Source organism: Arachis duranensis, chromosome 3 (genome assembly GCF_000817695.3).
Source record: "Arachis duranensis cultivar V14167 chromosome 3, aradu.V14167.gnm2.J7QH, whole genome shotgun sequence".
Lineage (NCBI taxonomy): Eukaryota > Viridiplantae > Streptophyta > Magnoliopsida > Fabales > Fabaceae > Arachis > Arachis duranensis.
In genome coordinates this window covers 19,342,793-19,359,580 of record NC_029774.3, presented here as the reverse complement: position 1 = coordinate 19,359,580, position 16,788 = coordinate 19,342,793, and the positions used below count along the sequence as shown (strand labels likewise).

At 33.1% G+C, this 16,788-nt stretch overlaps 2 protein-coding genes and 1 pseudogene across 3 annotated transcripts; all 3 read right to left on the bottom strand.

Annotated features, from left to right (window-relative positions):
• Positions 1-3,790: 3,790 nt before the first annotated feature.
• Positions 3,791-7,258, bottom strand: LOC107477866 (uncharacterized). Of its 2 annotated transcripts, XR_002371853.2 has the most exons (8): positions 7,190-7,258; positions 6,237-6,358; positions 5,884-5,956; positions 5,719-5,793; positions 5,371-5,435; positions 4,832-5,128; positions 4,446-4,627; positions 3,791-3,868 (listed from the first exon to the last, which is right to left on the bottom strand). XR_002371853.2 is itself a non-coding variant. In XM_021137774.2 (7 exons), the coding sequence occupies exons 3-7, from the start codon at positions 5,903-5,905 to the stop codon at positions 4,622-4,624; spliced, it is 465 nt and encodes a 154-aa protein (XP_020993433.1). In that variant the 5' UTR covers positions 5,906-5,956; positions 6,237-6,358; positions 7,190-7,258; the 3' UTR covers positions 4,346-4,621. The 2 variants fall into 2 exon arrangements, 1 of the variants encoding a protein (XP_020993433.1); XM_021137774.2 differs by lacking the exon at positions 3,791-3,868 and having other exon boundaries at positions 4,346-4,627.
• A 1,291-nt stretch (positions 7,259-8,549) lies between these two features.
• On the bottom strand, positions 8,550-11,348 carry LOC107477851 (uncharacterized; annotated as a pseudogene).
• Positions 11,349-11,491: 143 nt separating this feature from the next.
• On the bottom strand, positions 11,492-13,455 carry LOC107477850 (protein FAR1-RELATED SEQUENCE 5-like). Its single transcript, XM_016097929.1, has 5 exons — positions 13,378-13,455; positions 12,610-13,164; positions 12,054-12,567; positions 11,990-11,999; positions 11,492-11,681 (listed from the first exon to the last, which is right to left on the bottom strand). The coding sequence occupies exons 1-5, from the start codon at positions 13,453-13,455 to the stop codon at positions 11,492-11,494; spliced, it is 1,347 nt and encodes a 448-aa protein (XP_015953415.1).
• Positions 13,456-16,788: the final 3,333 nt, after the last annotated feature.

Below are 16,788 nucleotides of genomic sequence, written 5' to 3'. Positions count from 1 at the left end.
TTAATTTACATTTGATTTTTCGCACAATTTAGTAATATATTTGGATTATGGTTCAGATTCTTGAATTAGTGGCATTGAGATGCATCGATGATCAATCTGATGTAAGTTTTAAGACAACATGGTAACTTCCACCGAAATTTGTGGTATGTTCTATAACACCTAATAAGATAATTTTACTAATTATAAGTTATAAATGTAATGCTGATAAAGAACATGCTTTATCATGTAGTAACAGTTATATGAATTCATTAATGTTTTTAGGTGGATGTCTTTAGTAAGATACATTTAGAGCAAAAGATGCAACACTATATATACAAATTTATGCAACCTACTGCTGATTTAAAATTTGCAAGATTTTTTTTGGATAGTCTTTGTTGAATATAGTTTTTCCTTATCAACATACATAACACATGGGCAAATTTTGTGGTCTAGATATATGTTCCTATTCAAGAGGATGACCATTGGTATCTAATGGTAATCTCGGTTGACGATCGTACAATCTATCACTTGGACACCCATTTTAATGATGACAGAATTCACTATCGTGAATGTGTTATCAAGACCCTAGTAAAGGTATAAAAAATTTTATAAGCTTATTTACTTTAGATTTTTTGTTTTTATTATTTAACTAGTTAATTGAAATCAGGCAAACGTACTACAACAAATCATCATGTCGAACTTTTACAAGGATGATGGTATTCAAGAGTATAATAAACAATTTCATGACTACAAAATTATAAGGTCAAAAGATATACCTCAATGTAGTTCAAGCTGGAACTCTGCAACTTGGGTAATGAAGCGGATGGATATGACTTTTGAGTTTAAACCAAAGGGTAACAATAAGGTGACCAGCTTTTACAAATCTCTAATATTTATACTCTATTTTTTGTACTAATTCATAATAAATAAATTGCAGCTTGAGGATAATGATATTCGCATGATAACCGCTGTGCATTTACTCAGGAGTTAGATCAACCAGAAGAAGTCACGAATTATAGCGTCGGCCAATGGGTTTGGGAATATGCACACAAACCATGAGATGTAAAGATAATAGTATTTACTTTGATAAATTACAATACTTTAGTTATTGATTATTTATTTGTTAGGTTTGGTAGATGTACTTCTTTAGTTATTTTAGAATGACTTCTTAAATTGATATTTTTGGTTTTGTGGCTTTTACAACTTTTCTCTATTTCTATGCACTATATAGATATATTAGTTTAACGAAACTCATATTTTATGATGAAGTAATGTCATTTTCATTTATTATTTCATCAACAATGCCATACAAATATTATGTATGGTGAAATATATTTTACTTTATATAAATAATTTATTTTAAAGATAAAATCCCATTTTTTTATTTGTGTGCATTCTATTTTTATGTTTTCATATATTCAAAATTTGAACTATTATGATAAATGATCTTTCACTTCCCAAAGGGTTTTTTCCCTTTAAATCCTCTTCCTTATTTATATTTGTGAGGCATACGTTACACTTATTCAAGTCCAAAATAAAAAGAAATTTTCACTAATAAGGATTTTTAAAAATCTATTAACCGATACTATAATCACTACAAGAAACATCGTTAAAATCGACGGCCAAATCGATGGCTAAGCCGTTGATAATATTAAAATTCGACGGCAAAATAGACCGCATAGGTGGTCGCTGTTAAGCTTGTCGATTTTTTAAAATTCTAATAAAATCGACGGCTTGCCTAGCCGTCGATAATAATTTAATAAAATCGACAGCGTTTTTGTTTATAATATGAGTTTGAAAATTTTACCATCGTACTAAAATCAACCACGTTGCCGTCGATATTATTATATAAAATCGACGTCATTTTCGTCGATATTTGATTCAATAAAGTTGATAATATTTACGTCTATAATATGCTTAATAAAATCGATAAAGTTGCCATCGATATTTGATTCAATAAAATCGACACATTTGCCGTCGATTTAATTATTTAGATATCGACAAATTCTGTGTCTATATTTTGGTTTTTTTTGTCTATTTTAAACTTAAAAAGCGACAACTCTGCTGTCGATTTTAATAGTTATATGTTTTAATTTTTTTTTATTTAAAAAATAATTGATAGTTTTAGTGGCTAAGAGAAGGGGGGTTGAATCTTAGCCCCTTTTCACTTCAGAGCACTTGCTGGTCTTTGAAATAACTTCTGGAGACTTTTTTATTTTTGTCTCGTCCCTAGCTACGAGACTTTTTCTTTTTGTCTCGTCACTTGGCACGAGATATTTTACGGTTTTATCTCCTGTGCAGCAGAAACAGAAAATGGAGTGGAAGAGAAAGAAAATTACACCCAGATATATCCTGGTTCAGCTGCTAAGTGCAGTGCAGCCTACATCCAATCTCTATCACAAAGATGATGGAATTTCACTATAATCATTCTTGATTACAAGCACCAATTCTCCCTAGGAACTATCCTTCCTATCTGGGACAAGTCCAGAATTCTAAACCCAATCCTGAACTTGACTTGGTCACTGCCAAGCTTTCAACTGTAAAGTGCTAACCCAACTTACAAGGAGATTCCCACAGAATCATGAAACACAACACAGATGTACAAAGGAACTCTAAAGACATCTATGGCTTTTTCTTTTAATTTTGCACTCTGCCTTTTTTCGCTCTATGACTTTTTCATACAAACCTCACTATTTGCCTTTTTCTATGAGACTCAAGACATGACAAAATTAAATAGAAAAATACAAAACAGAATACATTGAAGGAGAAGAAAATTTGTTAGCTTAGGTAGTTCTGAGAACTCTGTACCTTGCACTCTCACTCCTTTCTCCTTGCTTCAAGCCCTGGCTATTCACCCTATTTATAGAGGGAGAAGCCTCCATGGTTGAAACCAAAAGAACCAAACTAATCTTCTTCTTCTTTATGCAAACTGGTTCGGCCAGAGAGAGAGGAGAAGTAACCGAATGCAATAACCAACATGCAATTACCTCTGGTTCTTCCTTGGTCACCAACAATCATCAATCCGAGCCTTCCATCTTGCCTTGCACTCCAAGATGAACTCCTAGCCCTTGATGCATGCTTGATGATGACAGCTCCTCCTGCTCCACTTTTGCTTCCTCCTTCACGTAGCCACCTTAGCTACCTTCTGCGATGAGTGAACCCAAAAGCAGAGACGAGCCATACCTCCAAGAAATCTTCCTCTACTGACCGAAATCTTCATCATCCATTTTTGGTATGGAGAAGCCAAGATCTCTTCACCAAATCTTACCATTCATGGTTGAAGATCTTAGCCACTATATACTTAATGTTTTCTTTTTCTTGCAATCATTGTGATGGTCTTTAGCTTGCTCCTAGCTTCATCTTGATAGCTTGCAAGTGCTTCCATGGTTGCTGTGATGGAAGTGACCGAAAATGAGAAGAGAGATGAGAGAGAAGATAAAGTAGAAATAAAAGTATGTAATGAATTAAAACAAACTGAATTAATTCCTACTCCCCTTTCTTTCTTGGTTGCGTGTAGCATTAATGATGCCATCATATCAATTGTATAATCTCTCTCATGTTTTCAATACAAGTATTAACTCTTCTTGATAAATTTTGGATTCCATCACTTGAATAAAGAGAGATCTGTTGGAAGCATTTTTGCTTTCTTTTTCAATAGGTTTCGGACTAAGCATTGGATCTTTAGTTTAATATGGGCTTAATGAAGATGTTAATAGAAACTAGCCCAATTAAACAATTCAGCCAACATTCATTTCATATAATGCTGAGTTTTGATTTCATACTGGGCTTCGGATCTTTTCTTTTCTATTCGGCCCAAGAAACAAAATTTTATTTCAGTCATGGTCACATCAATTTAACACTAAGGCTGAAAATTGGCCCAACATAAAACCTGCATTGCAAAATTATTTTAGTCAACATATAAAAATTAAAATCAAAATAATAATCTTGCAATTAATCACATTTATAATGTTTGATCATCAGTAAACTAAAAATAGAGTTTTCCAAACTCATCAATAATAAACAATTAATGCAAATGAACTTTTAAATATAAAAATAAATTTATATAAAAAATGATTATCTTACTATATTTAAATCGCATTCATAGATGTACAAATAGATGCAGATCTTAAGAGATATAATCTATTACTTGAAAATTACCAAACTCTTTTCTGATATAAAGTAATCACACCAACAGAGATATTACCCATTTTTAGCAATTTTTACACTAAACTAAATCCACCATGATTAAAGTTATGAAACACATTCTATTTTTCTGGTGAAGATAGATGTTAACTTTCAACATATGATTGTAGTGCAACGGTAGGCACTAATAAACAATTAGATACTCTAATTGAATAGATAATTATTTTTTTAAAGAAATAGAAAATTTGTAATCACATGAAAACAATGAAAACAACTAAGAAAGACAGGCTTATAATATAATCATATACAAAAGATAACCATACATCTCAAAGTGCAAGTAGAGAATTGCTTCTGGCCGAAATTGATTTTACAAAAGAGTGCAGCAATGGCAGATTGAGAAACTCTTGAACTTATACAATAAAGAGATACAGATTTGGCACTTGCTGTGTAATTGTGTGATGTCATTCTGGTTGAAAGCAAAAAGCAAATTGCATAATCCTCACACCTAAAGATAACAGAATTATAAGAAACATTAGTGGGAACAGTGCAAACAAGGAGACAAACCAAATGCTCTAAATTAACAATTTTTCAATTGATGACAGGGACTTTAAGCATTCGAGAGCTAGGAATAGCTATAACATGAACAAATACTATTCACAGAATCTTATTATTCTTCAATCAATTAACTCAATTTCAAGTGTTTTTATACCTTTCTGTCCATATCTTCTTTGATCATTCTTGATTCTTCTTGTTCCATCTTCAGCTCCTTAATAGCTCTGTAGAACCCGATGTTTAATGTCTCTGATGCCTTTAGCCTTTTCTCCATTGCTAACAGTTCTACTTCTTTCTTCTTAACCAGATTTTCTGAGTTTTCAATTTGATGACTTAAATGGAAACTTGTGTCTTTGGCTTCATGCAACTCTTTGTCCATTCTCTCAATTGACTTATTCAGATAAACATTCTCTGCTTCTATCAACTCGAACGTTTTCCTCAACTTGTCAAGCTCCTGGTTAAGATCACAATTCATACTGCTAACATTGCCGAGGCATGATATATTAAAAAGACAAAAAACAGAAAAAAATATATAACAAAATATATAACAGAGGGGTAAATTGAGAGTGAATGAAGCAAGAAAAGAATTGTTGGCTCCACATAGATGCTTAAATGTTTTACATTAGAAGAACCACTACCACCAAATGAGGCTATATTTATTACAAACTGGGGAATAGAGAATTATTTTATACTTACTACGTCTGCAACCACATGATCAAGAGATGGTACATACCCATGCAATCCATCACTCCCTCTATGACCTGTAGCAAGTGAACAAATAACTCCAGACTCGTCAGAAAAAAGGGGTAAGGACAGAGAATCCAAAGAAAGGGGTTGAATATACATATAAATATATAATTATATACTACAAAAGAAAACTATATAATCATGTTGAAAATGTATTGTATGTTTATAGGCAATTATCATGGTTTGTATATTTGCAGCAACCATTAAGGAAACTTTTTGCCTTAGGATATTTGATGAAGGAAGTACTATTAAACTATAAAGATTAGCTTGCGGGGTGATTGAATAGTTGTAGCATACCAAGATCCACATCCCTGAATGGACTTCCACTTGCAAAAATAATGTTGGAGAATGCTACTTCAGGGCTGCATTCAGCTGTCAAAAGACGAAACAATTATGAACATATGTTATCCGCTGCAACAGTACGTGATATTAAGAAAACAAGAGTAGATAAAATAGCCATACCATTCTTTGTTGGATTTGACATGGCAAATATAGTTGGTCTTGTTCATGTTAAATCCTTGAGGGCCTCTAATACCTACATAACAGAATGATGCATTAGTACCATGTCAAAGTAAGTTAACAACTCATTTCTACTTCTGAATGATGCAAGCATTGAACTTAGGGGCCATATCATTTTCTTCCATTAGTAGATAAATAAAAAGGGGAGGAGTGTAACAATGTGTCATAACTTCTTGGGTTCAACTATAAAACTGAGTGATTCTAGAGAGAAAAACTGTTAATATTATTACATTGATCAATCTCATATTGTGATTTTCAAAATTGGTAAATCAAGTAAAGAGATAATTTTCACAAACCACTTCCACATGGCTTGCTCCTTCCCCTGAGTCCTTAACAATCCATTTCTTTTAAATTTCTTGCAAAAGGTAGGGCATCTGGATCAATATTTTCCTGTCCTTCAGTGATTATTGATTAACCCCTGTATTTGGTAAAAACAATAAGCAAACTGAATAAGACATGGTAATCCATAAAAACCTGCCAAAAATCTAACTCCAGTTAAAAACTTGAAATTTAACGGGCTAATATTTTTTGACATCTTCAAAAGTGCTAAAACAGGGAAAGTGAGGTGATGTTTAAGATGAAAAATAGTGAATCATTGACTAATCAAAACCGGAATCTAAAGCAAGCCAGTGTGATAAAAGAATAAAATGCTTTCATTGTGAAAAAGGCAAAACAAGTATGTGTATTTAATGATACCAATTGTTTTAAATAGCAAGTCATTTACAGGACATTTGAATAAATAATAACACATTAAATATATACAATATAATAGGGTTAAATAAGTTTGATTTTCCATTAGATATACTACTACCTAACAGTTTTAAGTTTTGGAAGAGATGGTTCATAACATAATATCAAAGCTTCTAAGACAAAAAGGTATAAATTTCAATTTCTGTTTCTCCCATTCTTTTGAATAAAAATCAATATTAATACAAGGTACCTATGGAACTGTGCATTTTCGTCCATGCCTTAAGACAAAAAGATTGGCTATTATGTGAGGAGGCGTATTAGAAACTTTTCAACCATGAATGCATTTTGGCATATCATGATAGAAAGCAAGCGAGTTCATTAATGTGACGAATTTCATGTGATGAATTGCCTATAAACTAGTTAAGCCGAAGTAATGTGATGAATTGATTATGCTAATTGGGTTTAATGAACGCAAATTTAGAATTTCATGATAAAAATAGTAGACACAAAAATTGCAAAAATAAATATAATAATCAAAGAGAGACAGGGAGGAACTTACAAGAAGCTGCGATGGCGACATGCTCTGGCATCGGGCTCACAGGGACGGCGATCGGCAAAGACATTGCAAGGGCTTGGCGAAGGAGGAGGAGGAGGAGGAGGAGGAGGATGAGAAGAAGAAGAAGAAGAAGAAGAAGAAGAAGAAGAAGAAGAAAAAGCGCTCTGGTCTCAGGTAGAGGAGAAGAAGAATAAGAAGAAGATCTGCTTTCAGGTGGAGGCCGGCGGGTTTTCTCAGGCATCGGAGAAGAAGAACCTCTGCTCTCTGCCTCTCTATGTGACTGTGATTCCGTCTCTGATCTCTATTCTCAGGTGTTGGAGAAGAAAAAGCCTCACTCTAAAGTCTATATTTTGATTCTACGAAGGTTTGGGGTTAAATTTTGGGGAAATGAGTGAAACAAGGACGCGGGAAGCCAAACGTAGGAGTGATTTTTTTGTTGATAAAAATCGACGGCTCTTTCCGTCGATTTTAGTTAAAATAAAAATCAATGCCTTAGTCGTCTATTTTATGTAATAAATCTATACCGTTCATCCAAGTAAGAAAAGAGGTCTTTATCGTCTAAATTTATCGACGACAAAAATTGTCGATATTTTAATTATTAAAATAGACAACTAGTCCATCGATTTTAAAGAAAAAAATTTTCAACCACTCTTTTGTCTATAATGTGACGATAGAATTTAAAGGTTAGAAAGTTACCAAAATAATAAACAACATTGTCGTCAATTTTAATAATTTATTTCTGATCATCTCTTTTTCATTTTATCGATGGCAAGCCGTCGAAAAATATTGACGAAAAATTTGACCGTCGATTTTTGGCGTTGATAATTACACTGTTTCTTGTAGTGAATATTCTTGATGCAAATGTGATCGAAATTGTCAATTACAAACTAGCAAATTTAACTAGAAGTAATTATTTCAATGGTTTATGTTAACCGTTCAAATATCAAAAGTAGTTGTAGGTTACAAGTTTACTAAGACCATTGTATTCAATCATCACACTCAAACAATTTTTTTCCTCGAATCCTGTAATTGACACAGAGCGTATTCCTTAATATTTGATTAATCTTTATAATAAAACTCAGAAGTGAAAATAGGAGAAGAATAAGAAAATTGAGTGAGAGAAAATGAGAAATATTTTATTTAACATAACAAACAATATATTTCTTTCATTTCCATCTAATGAGAATTATACGAGGTTTTACTTAAACTACAATTATATTATTTTATTTAACAAAGATTATTAGGTGAATTTTAACAAAAATTATAAAATGATATAAATTTGTAGTTTTGAATTAATTTTCATAACAACGAAATAATTTTAATAAATTGCAAATATATATAATTTGAATGATTACAACTCAATGAAAATCCTGGTTGAAACCTTCCATATTGCCTTAAGTTGAAGATTTGTAGCACCTTCAACTTTGCTCATCTACAACTACTTAAAGTTAAAGAAGAGAAGAACGAAAAACATGTCCTCTGTCTCAAAGTCTCACTTGTCTAAACCATTAATCCATGACAGAATAACTTTTGCTCCTTTTTCCCATGAAACGTCCAACATCATATCATGCGCAACGGCATCAACACAATCCGGCGACACACTGTAAAATTTTTCGTCTCATTTAGTCCTTCGGCATCCTATAAACAACAATAGTTCAGTGAATTTGAGTTTGACATTATCTGAGCGGGCCAAAAACTCTTTTCGAGTGTTTGACATAGAACAACATACCACAATGAAGTCATTTTTCACACCCAAAACAAGGACATCGATAGGGCTGTTTGGCGCCAAAGGAACCGGAAGTAATGTATTCAGCTTTCTTAAATCAAACAATGGCAATCTCGAACTTTCTTTCATTAGCTCTTGATATCTAAAATCCAAACACAAACCAAGCTAAAGGCATGATAGTGATACTCAATATGAATAGACCATTTGATATTTCACAGAAAAATGCATACTCTTATTAAGGGGGTTTATAAGTTTAGTTTCTAGACTTATCTATTTGAATTAAACCAAATAAAGTCATAGCTATGGTAGACCAGTGTGCTTTACTTCTTTAAAAAATCATGGATTCTGTAATTCCATGGCTCCATGAAACATAACTTAAGTTCTTATCCATATTCTTCCGATATCAAATTTCGATTGACATGATGACAAACAAACCTTTTAACAATATGATCCTCCATTGTGGCTGAGAAAAATGTCTCTCTACAAAGAGGAAGAGAGGTTTGAAAAGATTTTGCTGCCAAGCTGCGTGTCACCTACGGCCAGGTCAATGGATATATACATATAAGAAGGTAAATACAGAAGAATCACATTCTTGAGAAAGTCTATTCAAAATACCTTGAAGGCAGCAATTGGTTTGGTAAAGAGATATCGCTAGACAAGACCACTAACAAAAATTAAAAAGAATTCTCAACAAGTGAATCACAATTGAGTTAGGGTACAATCACTTTATTCAAAAGTAATGATAACACATTAGAGATCTTAGTTACTAACCTGTTACCAGAAGGAGGCACAGAGCAGACAAGGATAGCTCCTCTAAGATTTGGATATGTATTTTCTATTAATAGAATCAAACTCAATGAAATTAAAAGCTTCAAGGAAAGTAGGTATCTGAGACTAAAATGATATATATGATATTCATATGATGGGGGGATTAGTAACATACTAGTACCTTAATTGACTACAAAACATGTAGCAGAATCAGAAGAAAATTGGAAAGTACCTTCATGGTTGTTGCTTCCCGAAGAGGAGATATAATACTGAATGATAAGTACTCTAAATGAATGTCCATTCAAGATAGGTGGTGACTGAACCTTATGATGGATGAAATATGTAATATCTCTTACATGCGTCTACTGAAGAATCAAGTGCATGCAGGAAATTAAAGACAATAATTATTCAACAATTATTGTTATAAACAAATACCTAGAAGATAGAAGCATAAAAAAGCAAGTTCTTATCAAGAGGGAGAGCAGCGCTGACTGGTGAAACAGAGATGGCGTCGACGACAGTGGAACAGAGCTTCGCGACGGAGGCAGGAGGCGAGCCCGGCTGCTGTGCTTCCACTGCCGAATCATTAGCTACATGAGCAGGAGTGAGGGAGTGAGCTTCGAAGGTCCAACTTGCGATGCGGTAGGAGAAGTCCGACGGCGGAACGGAAGTGAGGGAGTGAGTGAGCTAGCGTTGAGAGGAATGACGAGCTCGAAGCTGATGGGAGGGAGGGAGTGTGTGCTGTTGCTGTTGCACCGTTGTAGTGAGTTAGGGATGCTGCGTTGGTAATGGTTAGGGTATTAGTGGATCAGCACACAGAACGGCTCAAATTAAAAAAACCCGGCCTAGTTCCGTTCGGTTTGACCTATCGGTTTTTGGCCAGTTTAACGGTTCAATTCTGGTTTTCTATTTTTGCGGTTTTAACATATAACCGAATTGTAATTTATATCGGTTCGCGGTTTGACCAGTTTTTCGATGTCAATGGATTCAATAAAATTTTTATTAACAATAATTCATATAAATTAATAATTCTATGAATTAAATAAATCATTAATTTGTTTATTGTCTAACCAAGATTTATTTGACAATCATTTCATCTAAAAACATAAGCACGCATATTGGAAGAATATAGAAAATTTTATTAATATAGTAAAAATTAAAAATTTAAACACGAATATGTAAGTGATTCTCTATGCAAAAATATTAAGTTAAGGGAGGTTGCTAATTATCACTATCTAAATTAGGAGTCGGTTTGGTATACATGTCGCTGTTATCTGAACCATTAGCTTCATCTTCCATAACGTTGTTGGTAATGTCTTTTTGCCAAGGACATGTTGTTTTCTTATGTCCTTCCATTTGACAAACACTAGAACGTTGCCGCTTCTTCTTAGATGGTTGTCCTGAGCCTATATTGGTTTGATGCACATACGAATTCCTACTTTTAGCTACACCTGAATGAGGTTGCATAGTGCCTTCGTCTGCAGTCTTGTAAGATGAATACAACCCCATAATAATGTCACGTGTCTCTTCAAATCTCTCTGGGACTTTAGCAGTATCAATAGCCAATTGTTTATAAAATTCCATTAAGGCACTTTGACGACTAATAACAACAGCATCCCTGGTGAACCCACTTGCATCATTGAGTGCTGATTCATCTTCTTTGTCCATCTACCCAACACTAATGATGGGGGAATCTCACAAATGTCTCTGTCAACCAGAACTTTCACAATATGTTCACAAGGAATTCCAAATGACTCAATTCTTAAACAAGAACACATGAAGATCATTTCTTCTTGACGAAATTCAACGGTCTACGGAAAATCGGACCTTCCATGCTTACACACAATGTACTTTGAGCAATCATTGTTATTCACTATGTTTAGCACCCGCATTGATCCAACTATAGAAAGAAATGGCCAAAACAATAGAAATATCTCATGAGTGTATACCTCAGCAGCAAATCTCTCTAGCAGCTCTATACAAGTCTGCATGACGGGCACCCTACGTGTAGATTCATAATCAGCATTAAATTCTTTAAAGCGCAAACCAAGTTGGGTTGGTCTAGTGGTTAGCTCACTAGTCCGCTTAAGCAAGTGTCGGGGGTTCGAATCCCGCCTTGTGCATACAGCAACCCATTGGCCAGCGGCAAACCCTTAAATGGAACTCAGTACCGCGACGGATTAGTCCTTGACCTGTCGGGTTAGGGGATACCATGGGAAACAAAAAAAAATTCTTTAAAGCGCAAGTGTGCAACTCACCTTTGAAAATGCTCTACAAAACTTGTCAAATTATACTACGACCCCACATACCTTGCCACAACTGAGTGTAAACTTTCACATCTTTAGGTAGTTCTAAAGTCAGCAAAAAACTTACCTCTTATATATGCAGTAGCCCACATATGCTTCTCTTCATACATGTTGTTCACCCACGGCTTATCCTCAAGGCCAAATTTTTCAATAAGCTGAACCCACTTACGCTTAAACACGGGAATCTCGTAGTCTCTCAACATGATTTTCCTGAATTTAGATGTAAACAATGGATTTCCAACATTGCTAGTCGCATTTCGAATAAGGTGCCAAACGCATAATCTATATATGACTTCGGAAAATACATCTCTTACTGCATTCCTAATTGTCATGGCCCCATCAGTTATTATTGAGGTCGGGGTCTTACCCTTCATGGCAAACATGAGCTGACGCAGGAGCCAAATATATGTATCAGTAGTTTCGTCCACAATTAATGCAGCAGCAAAAACAATTATTTGGTTGTGGTGGTTAACCCCGCTAAATATGACTAATGAACAACTATACTTGTTCTTCTTGTACGTAGCATCAAAAGGAATGACATCTCCAAAGAGTTGGTAGTCTAGTTGGCTAATCCTATCAGACTAGAACAAGTTACGTAACAAACCTCTTGAATAATGACATGCCTTGAAATATAATTGTAGATCCTTCAACCGCATATCCTCCAACTTCTTCAACACTCGTGCTGCATCACCAGGAACTTGACGCCTTTGCCGATCAATCTCATTGTACATATCTCTGCGACCATAGCCAATAAATTCATACCCGCCTGCTTGACTAGCTAGAAGACCAAACATCTGTGAAGTGCTAATCCCGGACTTTAACATGTTCATCATTTGCATAATATCTACCTCTGTCATTTTTCTGTGGGCAGGCAACATAGCACTAAATTGTGTATCCAATAGATCATGGTTGTGTTCATCAGAGAAATAAAAGATATGCCACCTTCCAGTTTCATGTACAAATTTAACATCCATTCGGGCTTCACACCCAGTTCTTATTTCCAATCTAGGTTCCTTCTTCCTTTTTTTCATCGTGTAATATTTCAACTCCCTGAATCCTTGCCTATGACATATAAACTTTTGTTTGTAAATTTCGCCAATACTATTCTTGAAAGTTTTACTCTTCCTTGCACTAAAGCCCTTCGACTTTGAGTACTTCAGATAAAAATCAAATGCAAGCTGCAAAGTAGAAAAGTGATATTTAGCAATTTCCTCTGCACAAGTTTCACTGAAATTCAAAGTTATAATGTCTTGCACGAAGTCAACCGTATAAGCAGCTTCAAGGGTATCTTCTAACGGATCAGATTCAGAAAAATATGCTCCTTCAGTAAATTCATCTCCGAAATCTTATTCGAATTCATTCTGTTCATCCATCATATCTTGGTCACAAACTAGCTCTTCTTGTTGGTTAATGTCATCATCTTCCTGGTATTGCTCATCCATCTCAGTGTCCATAAATATATCTGACATCTTAAAAATGTCCAATGAAAAAAAAAATTTCAGTACACTCCGTATTATAGCATTACAAAAAATAAATAGCTTCTAATATTGTTAGCAGGGGCGGATCCAGAAATTTTAATATGGAGGGACCAAATTTTAAATAATTTTTTTTATTCTATAAAAATAATTAACATATAGTTATTAGAGTTAGTTTTTTAAAAGATTTATTAAAAAATATATAATTATAATTTTTTCACAATTTTATTTTTAATATGATAATTACATCATAAAAATATAACAATATCAATAGTATATTATAAAATTATAAAATACCAATAATTTATAGCGTATTTAGGTAAAAATTATCATATATCTTATTAATTAAAATTAATTCTTTCAAAAATTTTAAAAAAATTTGAAAATAAATTATTAATTATTTGAAAGACATAGTACCCTTATAGAATATAAGATATAAGATATCTTTATAAAATTTTTCTTTTAACAACATAAATTTAGAAGAAAAATGAGTATTTTTTTACAAGAAAATAATATCTAAAGTACACAATGTAATTACCAAAATATAACTACGTAAGTTATTATTAATATAATAATATGAATGTTAAATATATTAATATAAAAAGTAAAAGATTTTTTTTTAAATAAATATAGAGATTATTATATAAAATCTAATTTGAAAGGTACAAAGACTTGAAGATATAATATTAAATTTGTTAAGTAAAAAATATTAGTGAATTAAATAATTAAGACATAAATCCATTACAACTTGATTGCTAGCTAATTAATAATAAAAAATAATAAAATTTATTTACTTTTTAGTATTTCTCCATGTTTGTGAATTATTAAAAGATAAAAAAATATCTTTTCATTACACAATCAATTTCACGAATAAACTATCAAAACGAAGAATTGCAAAATTAGAGATTTTATTCACTGACTTCAATTTTGTAATCAATTAATGATTGGACCTTTGCTAATTGTTGCAACTATGATTATCAATTAATGATGAACAAATATTGGATATTACATAGACGGATAAAGTATGAGGAAAAATTGGGTATTAAGTAGATGGATATCCGAAAGAAAAACAATAACATTTTTATAATCAAAGAGACTGATACACGATTCCAATTGTGGGATTGAATAATTGGTGATAGATTATTCACCAATTTATAATCTTAATATTAAAGAAAAGATAAGATTAGAGTATCTAAATCAAAATAAAAACTTAAAAATTTAAGATAGAATTTTAAAGATAAGATAGATGAATAATAAGATAATAATTTATAAAAATGATAAGAAAAATGAGAACGGCGTAGTGCATAATTCAATCGATTGGGTAACACAACCAATCGATTGAATTGGGCAAATCCATATTGCTTTAAAGACTTCAATCGATTGGGCAACACAACCAATCGATTGAATTGTGAGACCTCAAGTTGCTTTGAAGCCTTCAATTGATTGGGTAATATAAAAAATCGATTGAATTATAAAAAATCCACATTCCAGCCATCGTTCAATCGATTGGGTAATATGACCAATCGATTGATTTTTGCGAAAACCATACTGCTTTGCAATTTTCAATCAATTGTTTTGTGATAACCTGAAGTCTAATCGATTGAGTTATGGGAAACTTGAAATTCAATTGATTGTTTTGTTAATCCAATCGATTGATTTTCTAAGAAACACGATTTTACAACCCTCGACGGATGTAACGGATCAAAGATAATTTTTTCATAGATTGGGATTGCCAAAAGTTATTACGATCAATGGAAGATCTAATTCGTTATTATTTTTGTTTTTGATTGTTAATAAACATAATAGATGCCTGATAAAATAATAATTTATAAAATAAAAAATATTTTTTATAATTAAATAAAATATATGGGGTTAATTTGTAATTAAAATTAATAAGGACTATTTAGCAATTATTAAAAAACTTAAAAAACATGTTTTGCTATGGGACCATCTAATCCTTTGCCTACTATGAGACGTTTTCCTCTAGGTAAAGTTTAATAACCCTTTTTAATTTACATTTATAGTTTTATACTAGAGTTAAATGTCAGAGTGGTCCCTAAACTTGCACTCGAGACTCAAAGTCATCCCTAAACTTGAATTGGCTCCAATATTGTCCCTGAATTTAACAAAAGTGACTCACGGTCGTCCCTGAAGTATTTTCTGGAGAATATTCCTAAACGGCGTGATGACGTGTATGGAGAGGCGCCACATTGGATCGGTAACAGCTATCTAACGTGACTGTTATCGTTATTTCACTCAATTTAGTCCATGAAGTGGTTTATAACCCCAATTTCAATTTATTATTAGAAACCACTCTCTTTCTTCTTCTCTGCTCTCATTCTTCTTCTCTACCGTTGTTGAGTATAGTTTGAATGGGTCATGATGGGTGGAGGTAGCAACCATGTTAGTACCTCTAGTAACCGACGATCCGAGAGAAGCTATGGGAGGAAAACCACCAGAAGTAGTCACGAACGACTTTCAGATAGGTGTGGGTGTGGCAGCCGACTCGTCCTCAAATGGTCAGGAACAGAGGCGAATCTAGGGAGACTATTTTATAGTTGTCCTAATTACAATGTAAATGTTTCTTGTTAATGTATATAGCTAGTGTCGTTGCTCATTTAATTTGTAACATTTCTTCTCCATAGGCATGAAATGTGGTTGCAGAGTGTTAGCAAGAGGTGGTATGGTCTCTTTATGTGGACTGACAAAGTTCCGAATGAAGAAGTAAATGATAGAGATAATCTTGGATTTGAAATAGAGGAGTGGAGAATGAAATTTGCTTGGAAGATTGGAAGCTTGGAGTTTGAAGTTAGGGCTCAAAAACTAGCATTTTGTGTGTTGTTAGTTAATGTTCTGTTAGTAATTGTGATTGTTGTTTGTGTAGCATGGAAGTAGTGAAGGCCATTTGGATATTGTGTTACAAAAAAGTTGTGATTGTTGTACCCTATGAACAAATGAATAGAAATGATAACACAATTCTATTTGGTCATTATTGTTGCTAATTGTAATTTAGAAATGAAGGAATGTGAAGCTAAGGAACAATAATAAGATTTTAAACATTTGATGATAATATGCAACTTATGTTAATTGTTTCTAAATTTGTCTGTGTCAAACTATACACTATCAAAAAACAACATAAAGTATTTAACTCAAACCAAAAATATACAATCTGACACATGGAACTCAGAAACTATAGAGTTTAATGTTTAAAACCAAAATGTCTCAACAAAAAATAGCTAAATGTTCATTTATTGGATTTTCTTGGTGGTTTAAACCCCGGAGTTGGTACAAAACGTAGGGCGTTATGCAACCTCGAAACTGTAGCTG

Excerpts from the sequence above, each read along its gene's own strand:
- LOC107477866 (XM_021137774.2), bottom strand. The coding sequence starts at position 5,905 with ATGTCAAATCCAACAAAGAATG. Across the intron at positions 5,794-5,883 it reads GTCAAATCCAACAAAGAATG|CTGAATGCAGCCCTGAAGTA; the intron begins GTATGGCTATTT and ends GTCTTTTGACAG. Across the intron at positions 5,436-5,718 it reads ATTCAGGGATGTGGATCTTG|GTCATAGAGGGAGTGATGGA; the intron begins GTATGCTACAAC and ends CACTTGCTACAG.
- LOC107477850 (XM_016097929.1), bottom strand. The coding sequence starts at position 13,455 with ATGTCAGATATATTTATGGACACTGAGATGGATGAGCAATACCAGGAA. Across the intron at positions 13,165-13,377 it reads TTAACCAACAAGAAGAGCTA|CTTGCATTTGATTTTTATCT; the intron begins GTTTGTGACCAA and ends TCTACTTTGCAG. Across the intron at positions 12,568-12,609 it reads ATCTACAATTATATTTCAAG|TCTGATAGGATTAGCCAACT; the intron begins GCATGTCATTAT and ends AACTTGTTCTAG.